At 42.3% G+C, this 17519-nt stretch overlaps 1 protein-coding gene, 1 long non-coding RNA gene and 1 pseudogene across 4 annotated transcripts; 2 read left to right on the forward strand and 1 right to left on the reverse strand.

Moving 5' to 3' along the window:
- Nucleotides 1-1160: 1160 nt before the first annotated feature.
- Nucleotides 1161-3361, reverse strand: LOC104675227. Its single transcript, XR_749748.2, has 2 exons — nucleotides 3309-3361; nucleotides 1161-2456 (listed from the first exon to the last, which is right to left on the reverse strand). It is a non-coding gene; the product is annotated as an uncharacterized LOC104675227 (long non-coding RNA).
- Nucleotides 2885-7747, forward strand: IL6 (interleukin 6). 2 transcript variants are annotated; one of them, XM_010379716.2, is made up of 5 exons: nucleotides 2885-3022; nucleotides 3185-3375; nucleotides 4432-4545; nucleotides 5252-5398; nucleotides 7150-7747. In XM_010379716.2, the coding sequence occupies exons 1-5, from the start codon at nucleotides 3004-3006 to the stop codon at nucleotides 7315-7317; spliced, it is 639 nt and encodes a 212-aa protein (XP_010378018.1). In that variant the 5' UTR covers nucleotides 2885-3003; the 3' UTR covers nucleotides 7318-7747. The 2 variants fall into 2 exon arrangements, with proteins under 2 accessions (XP_010378018.1, XP_010378012.1); XM_010379710.2 differs by lacking the exon at nucleotides 7150-7747 and having other exon boundaries at nucleotides 2912-3375; nucleotides 5252-6736.
- A 6116-nt stretch (nucleotides 7748-13863) lies between these two features.
- On the forward strand, nucleotides 13864-15270 carry LOC104675218 (annotated as a pseudogene). The gene has a single exon (XR_749745.2). The product of XR_749745.2 is annotated as a 60S ribosomal protein L4 pseudogene (transcript).
- The last annotated feature ends 2249 nt before the right edge of the window (nucleotides 15271-17519 follow it).

Below are 17519 nucleotides of genomic sequence, written 5' to 3' on the forward strand. Positions count from 1 at the left end.
CGTAGTCCCAGCTACTCAGGAAGTTGAGGCAAGAGAATTGCTTGAACCTGGGAGGGAACGGTTGAAGTGAGCCAAGATCATGCCATTGCACTCCAGCCTGGGCGACAGAGCAAGACTCCTTCTCAGGAGAAAAAAATACAAAACAAAACAAGAAAAAACAAGGAATGAGCTCTCCAAGCGAAAAATCCATTGAGATGCAAAGGAAGGAAGCTATCATTGCAGAATTGCGCATGTTACATTAACGTTTTTGGAGCAAGGGAGAGCTCATCTCTCCCACAAGCAAATTCCAGCCCAAGGCATTGATACTAATAAAGTGCCATGCTGCGATGTGCAGGGGCAGACAGCGTCCCCAGGCTCCCTGCACGCATGCATTCCCACAGTTTGCCCTTTCTTGACCCCAGAAGCAACAGGCCCCTTCACCCTCGAGGGCCACTCTCAGGAGTTTGAATTAATGGCAATCACCATGCACAGGGAAGGCTGTGGACTTCTGACATAAAAACACTTAGCGGAAGGCTTGCAAAAAGTCTAGTGGAGCAAGACACAAGCTGGACTAATTATCTAAAACAAGAGACCTGATTTGGGGATCTTAATGTTCTCAAAAAAGAGAGAAAATTATTATTATTTTTCATTTTGCACTTTGTACCATAAGGCATTTTCAACAAAACACAGAATCTCAATTTTTCTAGGGAAAATGATTAGGAGACCAGCTCATTGCTGGTACAGAAGCCTGGCTCATTCATAATTCCTTCATAGGCAAGACACCAGGTGAACTGATAGAGCCAAGCTGGAAGAGTTCTCCAAGGCAGAGACTCTGAGCCAAGGAATGTTCAAAGAGCTAGCATGTATTGTGGGATTACTATGCGCCAGGAATTTTTTTATATTCCATCACGTTCCATGTTCACAACAGCCCTAGAAGGGAAGAACTATTATTACCCTCGTTTTATAGGTGAACAAACAAGGGCACAGATCCCTGATGTAACAGCCAGGATCAAACAGCTGGGAAGACGAGAAAATCTTTCCCAGGCTAGGATAACAGAGGGTTTGGTTGAAAATACAGGCGATTAGGTGCTACCTCTGAAAAAAGGAGCCAGGATAGGAAGGAGACACTTTTCCCTGTATGCCCTGATGTCCTATTTGAACATTTTATTATAAACACGAACTTCCTATTTAAAAAAACACTTTTTATTGAAAAGATAAATCTGTGTGTTGTATTATGTCACTCAGTTCAAGTACTTGAAATTCATTGAATTGTATTTTCTAAAAAACAGATATTTGAGCAAAAGCAATCTCACATCACATAGACAGAACACAATGCACGGCTGCGGAGCTGGGAGCAGTGGCTTCGTTTCATGCAGGAAAGAGAACTTGGTTCAGGAGTGTCTACGTTGCTTAAGACCAGAGAGCACTAAAAGTGAAACCATCTAGCCATCCTCCCCCATTTTCATTTTCACACCAAAAAATCCCACCGCGGCAGAAGACCACTGTCTCTCTGTTTAGACAATCGGTGAAGAATGGATGACCTCACTTTCCCCAACAGGCAGGTCCTGAAATGTTATGCACAAAACAAAACTTGAGTAAATGCCCAACAGAGGTCACTGTTTTATCGATCTTGAAGAGATCTCTTCTTAGCAAAGCAAAGAAACCGATTGTGAAGTTAACACCATGTTTGGTAAATAAGTGTTTTGGTTTTGTGCAAGAGTCTGGTTTCAGCCTGAAGCCATCTCAGAGTTGTCTGGGTCTCTGGAGACTGGAGGGACAGCCTAGTCTAGAGCCCATTTGCATGAGACCAAGGATCCTCCTGCAAGAGACACCTTCTGAGGGAAGAGGGCTTCTGAACAAGCCTGACCCAATAAGAAATCTTTGGGTGCCAATGGGGAAGCAGGTTCAGAGCCCAGAGCCGTGCCTACGTCCGTACTTTCCTTGTAGCTTCTTCTGATTTCAAATCAAGCCTTACAGGGAGAGGGAGCTATAAACACAAGCTCTAGAAGATGCCACAAGGTCCTCCTTTGACATCCCCAACAAAGAGGTGAGTTGTATTCTCCCCCTTTCTTCCCTGAACCAAGTAGGCTTTAGTAATTTCAGGGCTCCAGGAGAGCCAGTGGAACAGTGGTGAAGAGACTCAGGTGGCAATGGGGAGAGCACTGGCAGCACAAGGCAAACTTCTGGCAGAGAGAGCAAAGTCCTCACTGGGAGGATTCCCAAGGGGTCACCTGGGAGAGGGCAGGGCAGCAGCCAGCCTCCTCTAAGTGGGTTGAAGAAGGTGAAGAGGAAAGTGGCAGAAGCCACGCGGTGGCAAAAAGGAGTCACACACTCCACCTAGAGACGCCTTGAAGTAACTGCACGAAATTTGAGGGTGGCCAGGCAGTTCTACAACAGCTGGTCACAGGGAGAGCCAGAACACAGAAGAACTCAGAGGACTGGTAGCATTACCTTCTTCCTAACTCCAGGCTGGGGGGCTGCGATGGAGTCAGAGGAAACTCAGTTCAGAACATCGTCAGTTTTTACAAATACAAATTAACTGGAATGCTAAATTCTAGCCTGTTAATCTGGTCACTGAATTTTTTTTTTTTTCAAAAAACATAGCTTTAGCTTATTTTTTTCTTTTTGTAAAACTTCGTGCATGACTTCAGCTTTACTCTTTGTCAAGACATGCCAAACTGCTGAGTCACTAATAAAAGAAAAAAGAAAGTAAAGGAAGAGTGATTCTGCTTCTTAGCGCTAGCCTCAGTGACGACCTAAGCTGCACTCTTCCCCCTAGTTGGGTCTTGCGATGCTAAAGGACGTCACATTGCACAATCTTAATGTTTCCAATCAGCCCCACCCGCTCTGGCCCCACCCTAACCCTCCAACAAAGATTTATCAAATGTGGGATTTTCCCATGAGTCTCAATATTAGAGTCTCAAGCCCCAATAAATATGAGACTGGAGATGTCTGAGGCTCATTCTGCCCTCGAGCCCACCAGGAACGAAAGAGAAGCTCTATCTGCCCTCCAGGAACCCAGATATGAACTCCGTCTCCACAAGTAAGTGCAGGAAATCCCTAGCCCTGGAACGGCCAGCGGCGGTCGAGCCCTGTGTGAGGGAGGGATGTGTGGCCCAGCGAGGGCTGGCGGGCGGCCAGCAGCAGAGGCAGGCTCCCAGCTGTGCTGTCAGCTCACGCCGCCGCTCGCTCCCCTCCGGCACAGGCGCCTTCGGTCCAGTTGCCTTCTCCCTGGGGCTGCTCCTGGTGTTGCCTGCTGCCTTCCCTGCCCCAGTACTCCTAGGAGAAGATTCCAAAGATGTAGCCGCCCCACACAGCCAGCCACTGACCTCTTCAGAACGAATTGACAAACACATTCGGTACATCCTCGACGGCATCTCAGCCCTGAGAAAGGAGGTGGGTAGGCCTGGCAAAGGGGCTGAAGGGCCCGTGTGCGCATGCGTTCCCCTTGCCCCTGTCTGTGGACTGGGGCTGCCCGCATTAGGAGGTCTTTGCTGGGTTCTAGGGCACTGTAGATTTGAGGCCAACGGAGCCGACTAGACTGACTTCTGTATTTATCCTTTGCTGGTCTCAGGAGGTTCCTTTACTTTCTGGAAAATGCAGAATGGGTCTGAAATCCATGCCCACCCTTGGCATGAGCTAAGGGTCATTGCTTCTCAGGGCTTCCTTTTCCCTTACCAAAAAATAAGGTCTGTTAAGCTCCTTTTTGTCCCTTGGGCTTTGGAAGGACTAGAAAAGTGCCACCTGAAAGGCATGTTCAGCTTCTCAGAGCAGATGCAGTACTTTTTGGTTATGTAAACTCAATGGTTAGGATTCCTCAAAGCCATTCCAGCTAAGATTCATACCTCAGAGCCCACCAAAGTGGCAAATCATAAATAGGTTAAAGCATCTCCCCACTTTCAATGCAAGGTATTTTGGTTCTGTTTGGTAGAAGGAAAAGAACACAGGAGAGGAGATTGGGAGCCCACACTCGAATTCTGGTTCTGCCAAACCAGCCTCATGATCTTGGGTAAATTCCCTACCACCTCTGGACTCCATCAGTAAAACTGGGGGTGGACTAGGTGATCTCATAGGTCCTTCCAGCTGGAACATTCTATGGTTTGAATTATATTCACCTAATTATTGTCAAATTTGCTGTTATTAAATATCTACTGTGTGCCAGACACTTTAAATAAGTATTGTGTCTAATCTTCAAAATTTGCAAGGAAAGTTTTTGGAGATAAGGAAACTGAGACTCAGGATTAAGTAACACATCTGAAGTCTCAGGTGAGCTTGGAACTGAACCCAAGTGTGCCCCCCACTCCACTGGAATTTGTTTGCCAGGATGCCAAGGAGTTGTGGCTTCATTTTTCTTAGAGACTTTCCTGGCTGTGGTTGAACAATGAAAAAGCCCTCTAGTGGTGTTTGTTATAGGGGCACTTAGGTGATAACAATTCTGGTATTCTTTCCCAGACATGTAACAGGAGTAACATGTGTGAAAGCAGCAAAGAGGCACTGGCAGAAAACAACCTGAACCTTCCAAAGATGGCTGAAAAAGATGGATGCTTCCAATCTGGATTCAATGAGGTACCAACTTGTCACACTCACTTTTCACTATTCCTTAGGCAAAACTTCACCCTCTTGCTTGCAGTGCCTGTATACATATAGATCCAGTCAGCAATAAAAAGGGGGTAAATGTAAAGATGTTATGTAAATTTCATGAGGAGGCCAACTTCAAGCTTTTTTAAAGGTAGTTTATTCTTGGACAGGTATGGCCAGAGATGGTCCCACTGTATTGAGATTTTAACAACTGTCAAATGTTTAAAACTCCCACAGGGTTAATTAGTTCATCCTGGGTAAGGTGGTCTCAGGGCCTTTTCCCTCTCTGGCTGCCCCTGGCAGGGTCCAGGTCTGCCCTCCCTCCATGCCCAGCTCATTCTCCACAGTGAGATAACCTGCACTGACTTCTGATTATTTTATAAAAGGAGGTTCCAGCCCAGCATTGACAAGGGCAAGAGTGTATGAAGAACATTAAGGGGGAGAATCAGAGAAGGATCCCCACTGCCACATTCTAGCATCTGTTGGGCTTTGGGTAAAACTAATTACATGGGGCCTCTGATTGTCTAGTTATTTCAAATGATGCTGTCCAATGTCCAAAAACATGCTGCCTAAGAGGTACTTGAAGTTCTCTAGATGAGCAGAGGGAAAATATGTCAAATTGTGGCAGTTTTAACTTTTCAAATTGATTCTATCTCCTGGCAATAACCAATTTTCACACCATCTTTCCTCTTAGGAGACTTGCCTGGTGAAAATCATCACTGGTCTTTTGGAGTTTGAGGTATACCTAGAGTACCTCCAGAACAGGTTTGAGAGCAGTGAGGAACAAGCCAGAGCTGTGCAGATGAGTACAAAAGTCCTGATCCAGTTCCTGCAGAAAAAGGTGAGTGTGTCCTCCTTCCCTCACCTTGGTGTGGGGGAAGACAGGCTCAAAGACAGTGTCCTGGACAACTCAGGGATGCAATGCCACTTCCAAAAGAGAAGGCTACATGTAAACAAAAAAGTCTGAGAAATAGTTTCTGATAGTTACTGTTAAATCTTTTTTTGTTTGGTTGGCTCTCTTCTGCAAAGGACATCAATAACTGTATTTTAAACTGTATTAACTAAGGTGGATTTTAACATCAATTTTTAATAGTGCAAGAGATTAAAAAAAAAAAAGGGCAGAAAGAAGTACATCCATCCCCACCCAGTGATCCACAGAAACAAAGACCAAGGGGCATAAAATGATTTTAAGATTTTAGTTATTGCCAAGTGGCATTCTTCTCATTGTAGTTGTTTCAACTCTTTTTCCTACCTTTTACCAGAGAGTTAGTTCAGAGAAATGGTCAGAGATTCAAGTCTGGAAAGAGGTACCAAGGGCTTTGGCCACCAGTAGCTGGCTATTCAAACAGCAGGGAGTAAAGAGTTGCTGGCTAGCATGAGGAGGAGCCAAAGCTCAATAAGTAAGGGCCTAGAAGGAAACCCTTGGTGCTGATCCTGCCTCTGCCATTTATACTTGTTTGCCTTAAGCCAGGGTTTCTCCTATGTGAACGTGCATGGGAATTCCCTGGGCATCTTGTTGTGGTGTAGAGTCTGACTTGGCAGGCCTTGGGTGGGTTTCAGGGTCATATTTCTAGCAGGCTTATATCCCTGGTGATGCTGCAGAATTCCAGGACCACACTTGGAGGTTTAAGGCCTTCCATAAGTTACTTATCCCATCTGGTGGGTCTATGGAAAGGTGAAAGTTTCCCAGTCCTCTTTACACCACCAGACCACTGGTCTTTCAACAGATCCTAAAGGGATGGTGAGAGGGAAACTGGAGAAAAATATTAGATTTAGAGGCCACTGAAGAACCCATATTAAAATGCTTTTAAGTATGGGTTCTTCATTCATATACTAAATATGAACTATGTGCCAGGCATTATTTCATATGACAGAATACAAACAAATAAGATAGTGATGTTGGTCAGGCTTGGTGGTTCATGCCTGTATTCCCTAAACTTTGGGAGCCTAAGGTGAGAACTCCTTGAACTCCTAAGGCCAGGAGTTCAAGACTAGCCTGGACAACAAAGCGAGACCCCATCACTACAAAAACACAAAACCAAACAAAGAAAAAGATAGTGGTGCTTTCCTCAGGATGTTTGTGGTCTAATGGGAGACAGAACAGCAAAGGGATGATTAGAAGTTAGTTGCTGTGAGCCAGGCACAGTGCTGATATAATCCCAGCACTTTGGGAGGCTGAGGTGGGTGGATCACTTGAGGCCAGGAGTTTAAGACCAGCCTGGTCAACAATGTAAAACTCCATCTCTACTTAAAAATACAAAAAAATTACCCAGGCATGGTGGCACACACCTGTAACCCAGCTACTCAGGAGGCTGAGGCACGTGAATCGCTTGAACCCAGGAGGCGGAGGTTGCTGTGCACCACTGCACTCCAGCCTGGGTGATAGAGTGAGACTGTGAGACCCTGCCTCAAAAAAAAAAAAAAAAAGAAGTTCGTTGCTATGGAAGGATCCTACTCAGAGCAGGCACCCCAGTTAATCTCATTCACCCCACATTTCACATTTGAACATCATCCCATAGCCCAGAGCATCCCTCCACTGCAAAGGATTTATTCAATGTTTAAACAATCCTTTTTGCTTTCATTTTCCTTCAGGCAAAGAATCTAGATGCAATAACCACCCCTGAACCAACCACAAATGCCAGCCTGCTGACGAAGCTGCAGGCGCAGAACCAGTGGCTGCAGGACATGACGACGCATCTCATCCTGCGCAGCTTTAAGGAGTTCCTGCAGTCCAGCCTGAGGGCTCTTCGGCAAATGTAACATGGGCACTTCAGAGTGTTGTTGTTCATGGACATTCCTTCTTCTGGTCAGAAACCTGTCCACTGGGCACAGAACTTATGTTGTTCTCTATGGAGAACTAAAAGTATGAGCGTTAGGACACTATTTTAATTATTTTTAATTTATTAATATTTAAATATGTGAAGCTGAGTTAATTTATGTAAGTGATATTTATATTTTTATGAAGTACCACTTGAAATATTTTATGTATTAGTTTTGAAATAACAATGGAAAGTGGCTATGTAGTTTGAATATCCTTTGTTTCAGAGCCAGATCATTTCTTGGAAAGTGTAGGCTTACCTCAAATAAATGGCTAACTTATACATATTTTTTAAAGAAATATTTATATTGTATTTATATAATGTATAAATGGTTTTTATACCAATAAATCACATTTTTAAAAATTCAGCAACTTTGTGTGTGTCACGTGAAGCTTAATAAAAACAAGTTTCATGTCACTGCCACCACCACCACCAAAAAAAAGCTATAATCACATGACATATATATATATAAGCACCTACTACATGCCAGGCATCATTAAATGTGTTGCATCCATCACGTCATTTAACCCCAGCACTTGCACACTGCTTTCTGGTTGTGGAAGTCTAAGTGATTTACCTAAGTCACCCAGCTGGAAGGTCAGGCAGGAGCCCAGATTTGAAATCCAAGTCTACATACCTACAGGTCCCCTACTCTTAACTTGTAAGTCCCATTGCCTCACAGGAACTGAGGGATGATGTAGAAAATTCCAAAACATGTTAATATAGGGAATATCTATAAACCTGCAATCAAAGTCTTTGGGACTATACAACCACTGTATAAGGCATAACAATGTACAAGCTTCCAAATAATAAGTAGAAGTTCTGCCTCCCCCTTCTGGGTTCCTAAAGCACTGCACCTATCTACCTGTCAAAGCATCTACCACATTGTACCGCACCTTAAAATCAATGGTTTTTTTCTTCTCAGCCAGCATGTGGATGCCTCAAGAGAGCAGACTCCTTTCATGACTTAAAACTAATTTCAGGGGGAAAAAAAAAGACAAGACAGGCACAGTGGCTCACGCCTATAATCCCAGCACTTTGGGAGGCTGAGGCAGGAGGATCACCTGAGGTCAGGAGACCAGCCTGGCCAACATGGCAAAATCCCATCTCTACTAAAAATACAAAAATTAGCTGGGCGTGGTGGCACACCTATAATCCCAGCTACTCAGGAAGCTGAGACATAATAATCACTTGAGCCTGGGAGGTAGACCCTGGGGCTGCACTCCATCCTGGGCAACAGAGGGAGATTCTGTCTCAAAATAATAATAATAATAATAATAATAATAATAACAACCAATAATTTTTTTAAAAACAGACTCTTTCCTCTATTAATCTTTGCATCCTGTATGCATGGCCCCAAACCTGACCAATGAATGCCCCAGTAAATATTTTTTGAGCAAAAAATATATATATAGATGATCAAAGATAAGAAAGATAAGAAGACACCTCAATTCTTGTAGTCATATGGTATTAGGGGAAATCACTAATTCTGTGTTTTTATGTATCTTCATCTTAAGGAAAAATAGCAATTAGAAAGAAACATTCAAAGGACTTCCAGAGAAGGCAATGAATAGCCAGTGCAGGTATACCTACCTCCATTTCCTTTGCCACTGGCAATAATCTTCACCTGCCTTCTCCCCTCCCCCATCTAGAGTGGTAGTGAGAGAGGCAATCTGGACAACTTAACATGGCCTCGCTTATCCATTTCAACACGACACTGGGAATTTGGTGCAGATTTCCCCTTTCTAACCCCTGCAATATAAAAGTTCTGTCTCCTTATAAAGCTTTTCCCCACCCTACCCGCTACAGACTTCTTCCTCCAGGGGAGGAGTTCTTCTGGGTAAGGGAAAGTCCACAGAGGTCAAAAACCGAGAGCAGCTGAGCCAGAAAAGAGCCACATACTCTGATTTCTAGAAACCACGCATCACAAGTGGGCTTCCCAAAACTAGGGTCAAGTCAAAGAACAAAGAGAAATTGCGGTCAACTGATGCCTTCATTCTTCAAACAAAAATGGGTTGAGTATCATAGATAAGTCAGGGAAAGCTCGTGAGAAAGAAGTGAAAGGGTAGATATGATCCCTGCCCTCTTGTGCAGTACGCTATGGAAGGGAAAACAGATATTAAATAAAGAATGTAAGTGTGATGAGGTTTCCAAAAAGAAATGTGGGCTGTGCTGAGAACCCATACTAGGGGCACCGATAATGTAAGTGAGCCCTGGTTTGGCTGCTCACCACTCGAAAGCCAGACATGAAAGACAAGGGTGGTGGGAGGAAAAGTCAGTTCATCAAAAAGCCAGTAAACCAATAAGATGGTGAGCTAGCATTTGAAAGTACCATCTTGAATTTTAAAATTTATCACAGTAGTTTTTAAAGAGAAACTTGGTATGGGAGATATGTGGGAGTGGTGTGTGGTGTAGGGTCTGCGTGTCTTGTTCTGATGGCTATCTCAGGTAACCGCCTGTCCGGAGGTCTGTTTGGCGTCATCTTAACTTCAGCTAGATGATGGATTCGTTGTTCATGATTCCTTCTAACCAGGAGGATTCTGCAATGGGGGCTCCCTGCCTCATTTGTTTAAAGATCAGCCTCTGGGATTTTTAAAGCAAGAGTATAATTAGATAAGCATGCATTGCCAGAGGGGAGTATCTAGAGAGGGAAGGAATGAAGAGGTTAGAGGAAAGAAAAGGAAGAAAAAGAAAGTGGGTGAGAGGCGGAGCAAGATGGCAGAAGAGAAAGTTCCTCCAATGGTCCCCCTGGCAAGTTAACAACTTTTTCCCTCTGCTTTTCTCAAGCAGGAGTTTTGCCCCATAGCCACCACAAATGCCAAGTTAACCACTATCTGCACAGAAAGAAAAAAAAAAACACCTTCATAAGAATCAGAACTCAGGTGAGCACACATAGTACCTGGTTTTAACTTCATATCACTGAAAGAGGCACTGAATAAATTAAAAATCAGTCCTGAATCACGATGCTACCCCGCCACTATCCACAGCAGCAGTGCTATCATGCGGAGAATGTCTCTGGGCACTGGGAGAAGGAGAACGCATCAATTGTGGGGCATTGAACTCAGTACTGTCCTGTTAGAGGAGAAAGAAAAACCTGACTAAACTCAGCTGATGTCCACTCATAGAGGGAGCATTTAAACCAGCCCTAGCCCAAGGGGAATTGTCAATCCCAGTAGTCCAAACTTGAGTGGCCACAAACCTCACCACCGAGGGCCAAACTTGAAAGGCAGTCTAGGCCTCAAGGACTGCAACTCTTAGGCAAGTCCTAGGGCTGAACAAGGCCCAGAGACCTAGTGGACTGAGGGGACATGTGACATACTGAGATACCATCTGAGGCAGCCAAGGGAGTATTGGCTTCGCCCCTCTCCTAATCCTAGGCTGCACAAGTCATAGCTTCAAAAGAGATTTTTTCTTTCTGCTTGAGGAGAGAAGACAGAAGAGTGGGGAGGACTTTGCCTTACATCTTGGATACCAGTTCAGCTACAGCAGGATAGGGCACTAGTCAGAGTCATAAGGCCCCCATTCCAGGCCCAAGCTCCAAGACAACATTTCTAGACACATCCTAGGCTAGAAGGGAACCCATTGCCTTGAGTGAAAGGACCAGTCCTGACAGCATTCATCACATGCTAACTGAAAAGCCCTTGGGCCCTGAATAATCAATAGTGATACCCAGGTACTATGTCAAGGGCCTTGGGTGAGCCTCTTAGACTTGCTGGCTTCATGTGAGACTCAGCACATTACCAGCTGTGGTGGCTATGGGGCAAAACTCCTGCTTGAGAGAAGCAGAGGGAAAAGTAAACAGGGCTATATCTTGTTGCACCTTAGGTACCAACACTGCCACAAGGGGGTAGAGCACCAAGTGGGATCTTGAGTTCCCTGATTCTAAGACTTAACTCATAAGTGGCATTTCTAGACCTGCCGTGGGCCAGAGAGAGGCCTATTGCCCTGAAGGGTGAGTCTCAGGCCAGACAGCATTCACCACAAGCTGACTTAAGAGACCTAGGGCCTTAAGGGAACATCCATGGTGGTCTGGTAGCACTCCTTAAGGCCACTGGGGAGCAGGGTGGGCAGTAGTTACAGGGTGAGGATTCTCTGCTTTTGAAAAGGGGAGGGAAGAATGAGAAGGACCACATCTTGTAGGTTGAGTGTCTGCTCAGTCACAAGACAATAGACTACAAGGTAGACTTCTAGGTTTTTCACTCCGATCCCTAACTCCCAGATGGCACTTCTGGACCTACCCTGGGGACCTCACCACCCTGAAAGAAAGGACATAGGCCTGGCTGGCTTTGCTATCTGCTGATTGTTGAGCCCCAGGACCTTCAGCAAACATAGGCAGTAGCCAGGGAGTGGTTACAGCAGGCCTTGGGTAAGGACCCAGTGCTGTGCTGGCTTCAGGTCTGACCCAGTGCAGTCATAGTGGTGGTAGCCACAGGGGTCCTTGTGTCACTCCACCCCCAGCTTTAGGTGACTCAGAACAGAAAGAGAGATTCTGTATGTTTGGGAGAAAGTAAAAGAAGAGAACAAGAGGCTCTGCCTGGTAATCCAGAGAATTCTCCCAGATCCTGTCCGAGGCTATCAAGGCAATATCTCTATGAATCTGCAAGAACCACAGCATTACTGGGTGGGAGGTGCCCCCTAAAGAACAAACAGCTTAGATTACAACACTCAAAGCCTTTCCAATACCTGGAAATCCTTCCCAATAGGATAGCTACAAATAAGCCCAGACAATGAAGACTACAATAAATACCTAACTCTTCAATGCCCAGACATCAAAGAACATCTACTAGCATCAACACCATCCAGGAAAATATGACCTCACCAAATGAACTAAATAAGTCACCAGAAACCAATCCTAGAGAAACAGAGATATGTGACCTTTCAGACAGAGAATTCAAAATAGCTATTTGAGGAAACTCAAAGAATTCAAGATAATACAGAGAAGGAATTCAGAATTCTGTCAGATAAATTTAGCAAAGAGATTGAAATAATTTTAAGAAATCAAGCAGAAGTTATGGAGCTGAAAAATGCAATTGGCATACTGAAGAATACATCAGAGTCCTTTAATAGCAGAATTGATCAAGCAGAAGAAATAATTAGTGAGCTTTAAGACAAGCTATTTGAAAATACATAGTCAGAGGAGACAAAAAAAGATGAATAAAAAACTATGGAGCACAACTATAGGATCTAGAAAACAGCCTCAAATGGGTAAGTTTAAGAGTTATTGGACTTAAAGAGGAGGCAGAGAAAGAGATGGGGTAGAAAGCTTATTCAAAGGGAAAATAACAGAGAACTTCCCAAACATAGAGAAAGATATTAATATCCCAGCACAAGAAGGTTATAGAACACCAAGCAGATTTAACCCAAAAAAAACTACCTCAGGGCATTTCATAATCAAACTCCCAAAGGTCAAGAATAAAGAAAGGACCCTAAAAGCAGCAAGAGAAAATAAGTAAATAGCATACAATGGCACTCCAATACATCCAGCCGCAGACTGTTCAGTGGAAACCTTATAGGCCAGGAGAGAGTGGCATGACATATTTAAAGTGCTGGAAAACAAAACAAAAACCTTTCACCCTAGAATAGTATATCCAGCAAAAACATCCTTCAAACATATAGAAGAAATAGACTTTTTCAGACAAACAAAAGCTGAGGGATTCCATAAATAACAGATCTGTCCTACAAGAAATGCTAAATGGAGTACTACAATCAGAAAGAAAAGGACATTAATGAGCAATAAATAATCACCTGAAGGTATAGAGCTTACTGGTAATAGTAAGTGCATAGAAAAACACAGAATCTGATAACACAGTAACTGTTATATGTAAACCACTCTTACCCTAAGTAGAGAGACTAAATGATGAACCAATCAAAAATAATAAGTACAACTTTTCAAGACATAGCACAATACGATATAAATAGAAACCACAAAAGGGTAAAAAGCTGGAGGACAAAGTCAAGAGTTTTTATTAGTTTTCTTTTTGCTTGTTTGTTTGTTTATGCAAATAGTGTCGTTGTTACCATGTTAAAATAATGAATTATAAGACAGTATTTGCAAGCCTCATAGTAACCTAAAACCAAAAAACATACAATCGATACCAAAAAAAATAAAAAGCAAGAAACTAAATCATATCACCAGAGAAAATTATCTTTTTTTTTTTTTTTTTTGAGTTGGAGTCTCGCTCTGTCCCAGGGCTGGAGTGCAGTGGGAGAAAATTATCTTTAATAGAGGCAGACAGGAATGGAAGAAGGAAGAGAAGACCACAAAGCAAACAGAAAACAAATAACAAAATGGCAGTAGTAAGTTCTTACCTATCAATAATAACATTGAATATAAATGAACTAAACTCTTCAATCTAATGACATAGACTGGCTGAATGGATGAAAAAAAACCATTGATCCATTGCCTACAAGAAACACACTTCACCTATAAATATACACCTAGACTGAAAATAAAGAAGTGGAAAAAGCCTTTTCCTGTACAGCATCCGGTGTGAGAGGAGCGTGGTTGTGTCCTCTCTCTGCCATGGCATGTGCTCGCCCACTGATATCGGTGTACTCCGAAAAGGGGGAGTCATCTGGCAAAAATGTCACTTTGCCTGCTGTATTCAAGGCTCCTATTTGACCAGATATTGTGAACTTTGTTCACACCAACTTGCGCAAAAACAACAGACAGCCCTACGCTGTCAGTGAATTAGCAGGTCATCAGACCAGTGCTGAGTCTTAGGGTACTGGCAGAGCTGTGGCTCGAATTCCCAGAGTTCGAGGTGGTGGGACTCACCGCTCTGGCCAGGGTGCTTTTGGAAACATGTGTCCTGGAGGCCGAATGTTTGCACCAACCAAAACCTGGCGCCGTTGGCATCGTAGAGTGAACACAACCCAAAAACGATATGCCATCTGTTCTGCCCTGGCTGCCTCAGCCCTACCAGCACTGGTCTTGTCTAAAGGTCATCGTATTGAGGAAGTTCCTGAACTTCCTTTGGTAGTGGAAGATAAAGTTGAAGGCTACAAGAAGACCAAGGAAGCTGTTTTGCTCCTTAAGAAACTTAAAGCCTGGAATGATATCAAAAAGGTCTACGTCTCTCAGCGAATGAGAGCTGGCAAAGGCAAAATGAGAAACCACCGCCGTATCCAGCGCAGGGGGCCGTGCATCATCTATAATGAGGATAATGGCATCATCAAGGCTTTCAGAAACATCCCTGGAATTATTCTGCTTAATGTAAGCAAACTGAACATTTTGAAGCTTGCTCCTGGTGGGCATGTGGGACGTTTCTGCATTTGGACTGAGAGTGCTTTCCGGAAGTTAGATGAATTGTATGGCACTTGGCGTAAAGCCGCTTCCCTCAATAGTAACTACAATCTTCCCATGCACAAGATGATTAATGCAGATCTTAGCAGAATCTTGAAAAGCCCAGAGATCCAAAGAGCCCTTCGAGCACCACGCAAGAAGATTCATCGCAGAGTCCTAAAGAACCCACTGAAAAACCTGAGAATCATGTTGAAGCTAAACCCATATGCAAAGACCATGCGCCGGAATACCATTCTTTGCCAGGCCAGGAATCACAAGCTCCGGGTGGATAAGGCAGCTGCAGCAGCAGCAGCAGCAGCACTAGAAGCCAAATCAGATGAGAAGGCGGCGGTTGCAGGCAAGAAGCCTGTGGTAGGTAAGAAAGGAAAGAAGGCTGCTGTTGGTGTTAAGAAGCAGAAGAAGCCTCTGGTGGGAAAAAAAGGCAGCAGCTACCAAGAAACCAGACCCTGAAAAGAAGCCTGCAGAAAAGAAACCTACTACAGAGGAAAAGAAGCCTGCTGCATAAACTCTAAAATTTGATTATTCCATAAGGGTCACATCATTTTGGACAGCTTCTCTTGAATAAATACCTGATCTTACAGGCAGTGAGGAAAAAAAAAAAAAAAAAAAAAAAAAAAAAAAAAAGGTGGAAAAAGATATTCCATGCCAATGGAAACAAAAAAAAGCAGCAGTTGTTATACTTATATCGGACAAAATAGACTTCAACACAAAAACTATAAGAAGAGACAAATAAGATCACTATATAATGTTAAAATGATATATTTGACAAAAAGATATAACAATTTTAAATATATATGCACCCAACACTGGAGCACCCAGATATATAAAGGAAATATTATTAGAGCTAAAGAGATAGGTCCTAATACAATAATAGCTGGAAACATCAATACCCCACTTTCAGCATTGGGCAGATCTTCCAGACAGAAAATCAATAAAGAAACATCAGATTTAATCCGCACTATTGACCAAAATGTATCTAACAGATATTTACAGAACATTTCATCCAGGAACTGCAGAAAACACATATTTCCTCAGTACATGGATCATTCTCAAGGATACACCACATGTTAGGTCACAAAACAAGTCTTAAAATATTTTTTAAAAATTGAAATAATATCAAGCATCTTCTCTAACCACAATGGAATAAAACTAGAAAGTAATAACTAGAGGAATTTTGGAAACTACACATAGAAATTAAACAATAAGCTCCTGAATGACCAGTGGGTCAATGAAGAGATTAAGAAGGGAATTTAAAAATTTCATGATAATGGAAACACAACATACCCAAACCCATGGGATACAGCAAAAGCAGTACTAAGAGGGAAGTTTATAGCTATAAGTGCCTACATCACAAAAGAGGAAAAACTTCAAATAAACAATCTAATGATGTATCTTAAAGAACTAAAAAAGCAAGAGCAAACCAAACCCAAAATTTATATCAAAATAGATAAAGATCAGAATGGAAATAAATGAAACTAAAATTTTAAAAACCCAAAGATCAAAGAAACAAAAGTTGTTTAAAAAAAAAAAAAAGGTAAACAAAATTGGCAAACCTTTAGCCAAACTAAGGAAAAAGGGAGAAGACCCAAATAAATAAAATCAGAAATATAAAAGGAGACATTACAACTGATACTGCAGAAATTCAAAGGATCATTAGTGGCTACTATGACTAACTATAAGCCAATAAATTAAAAAACCTAGAGGAAATGGACAAATGCTGAGATACATACAACCTATCAAGATTGAAGCAGTAATAAATTGAAAATCTGAACAGATTAATAATAAGTAATGAGATTGAAACCCTAATAAAAAGTCACCCAGCAAAGAAAAGCCCAAGATCTAATGGCTTCACTGCTGAATTCTATGAAACATTTATAAAAGAACTAATACCAATCCTACTCATACTATTCCAAAAAATACAAGAGGAAGAAATACTTTCAAATTCATTCTACAAAGCCAGCATTACCCTGATACCAAAATCAGGCAAAGACACATCAAAAAAAGAAAACTACAGGCCAATATATCTGATGAATGTTGATGCAAAAATCCTCAAAAAATACTAGCAAAAATACTAGCATCCTAATTCAACAATACATTAGAAAGATCATTCCTCATGACCAAATGGGATTTATCCCTCGGGGGCAAGGATGGTTCAACATATGTAAATCAATCAACATGATACATCATATCAACAGAATGAAGGATAAAAACCACAGGATCACTTCACTTAATGCTAAAAAAAAAGCATTTGATAAAATTCAGCATTCCTTCATGATAAAAACTCTTAAAAAACTGAGGATAGAAGAAACATATCCAAGCATTATAAAAGCCATATATGACAGACCCACAGCTAATATCATACTGAATGGGGAGAAACGGAATGCATTTCCTCTGAGATCTGGAACATGACAAGGATGCCCACTGCCACCACTGTTATTCAGCATAGTACTGAAAGTCCTAGCTAGAGCAATCAGACAGAAGAAAGTTATGAAGGGCATCCAAGTTATGAAGGGCATTCCTGGAAAGGAATAAGTCAGATTATCCTTGTTTGCAGAAGATATGATCTTATCTATGGTAAAACTTAAAGACTCTACACACAAAAAACTATTAGAACTAATAAACAAATTCAGTAAAGTTGCAGGATACAAAATCAACACACAAAAATTAGCGGCATTTCTATATTCCGACAGGGAACAATGTGAAAAAGAAATTTTAAAAAGTAATCCCATTTATGATAGTCACACATAAAATTAAATAACCTAGAAATTAACTTAACCAAAGAAGTGAAAGATCTCTCTAATGAAAACTATAAAATACTGATGAAAGAAATTAAAGAG

Source organism: Rhinopithecus roxellana, chromosome 6 (genome assembly GCF_007565055.1).
Source record: "Rhinopithecus roxellana isolate Shanxi Qingling chromosome 6, ASM756505v1, whole genome shotgun sequence".
Lineage (NCBI taxonomy): Eukaryota > Metazoa > Chordata > Mammalia > Primates > Cercopithecidae > Rhinopithecus > Rhinopithecus roxellana.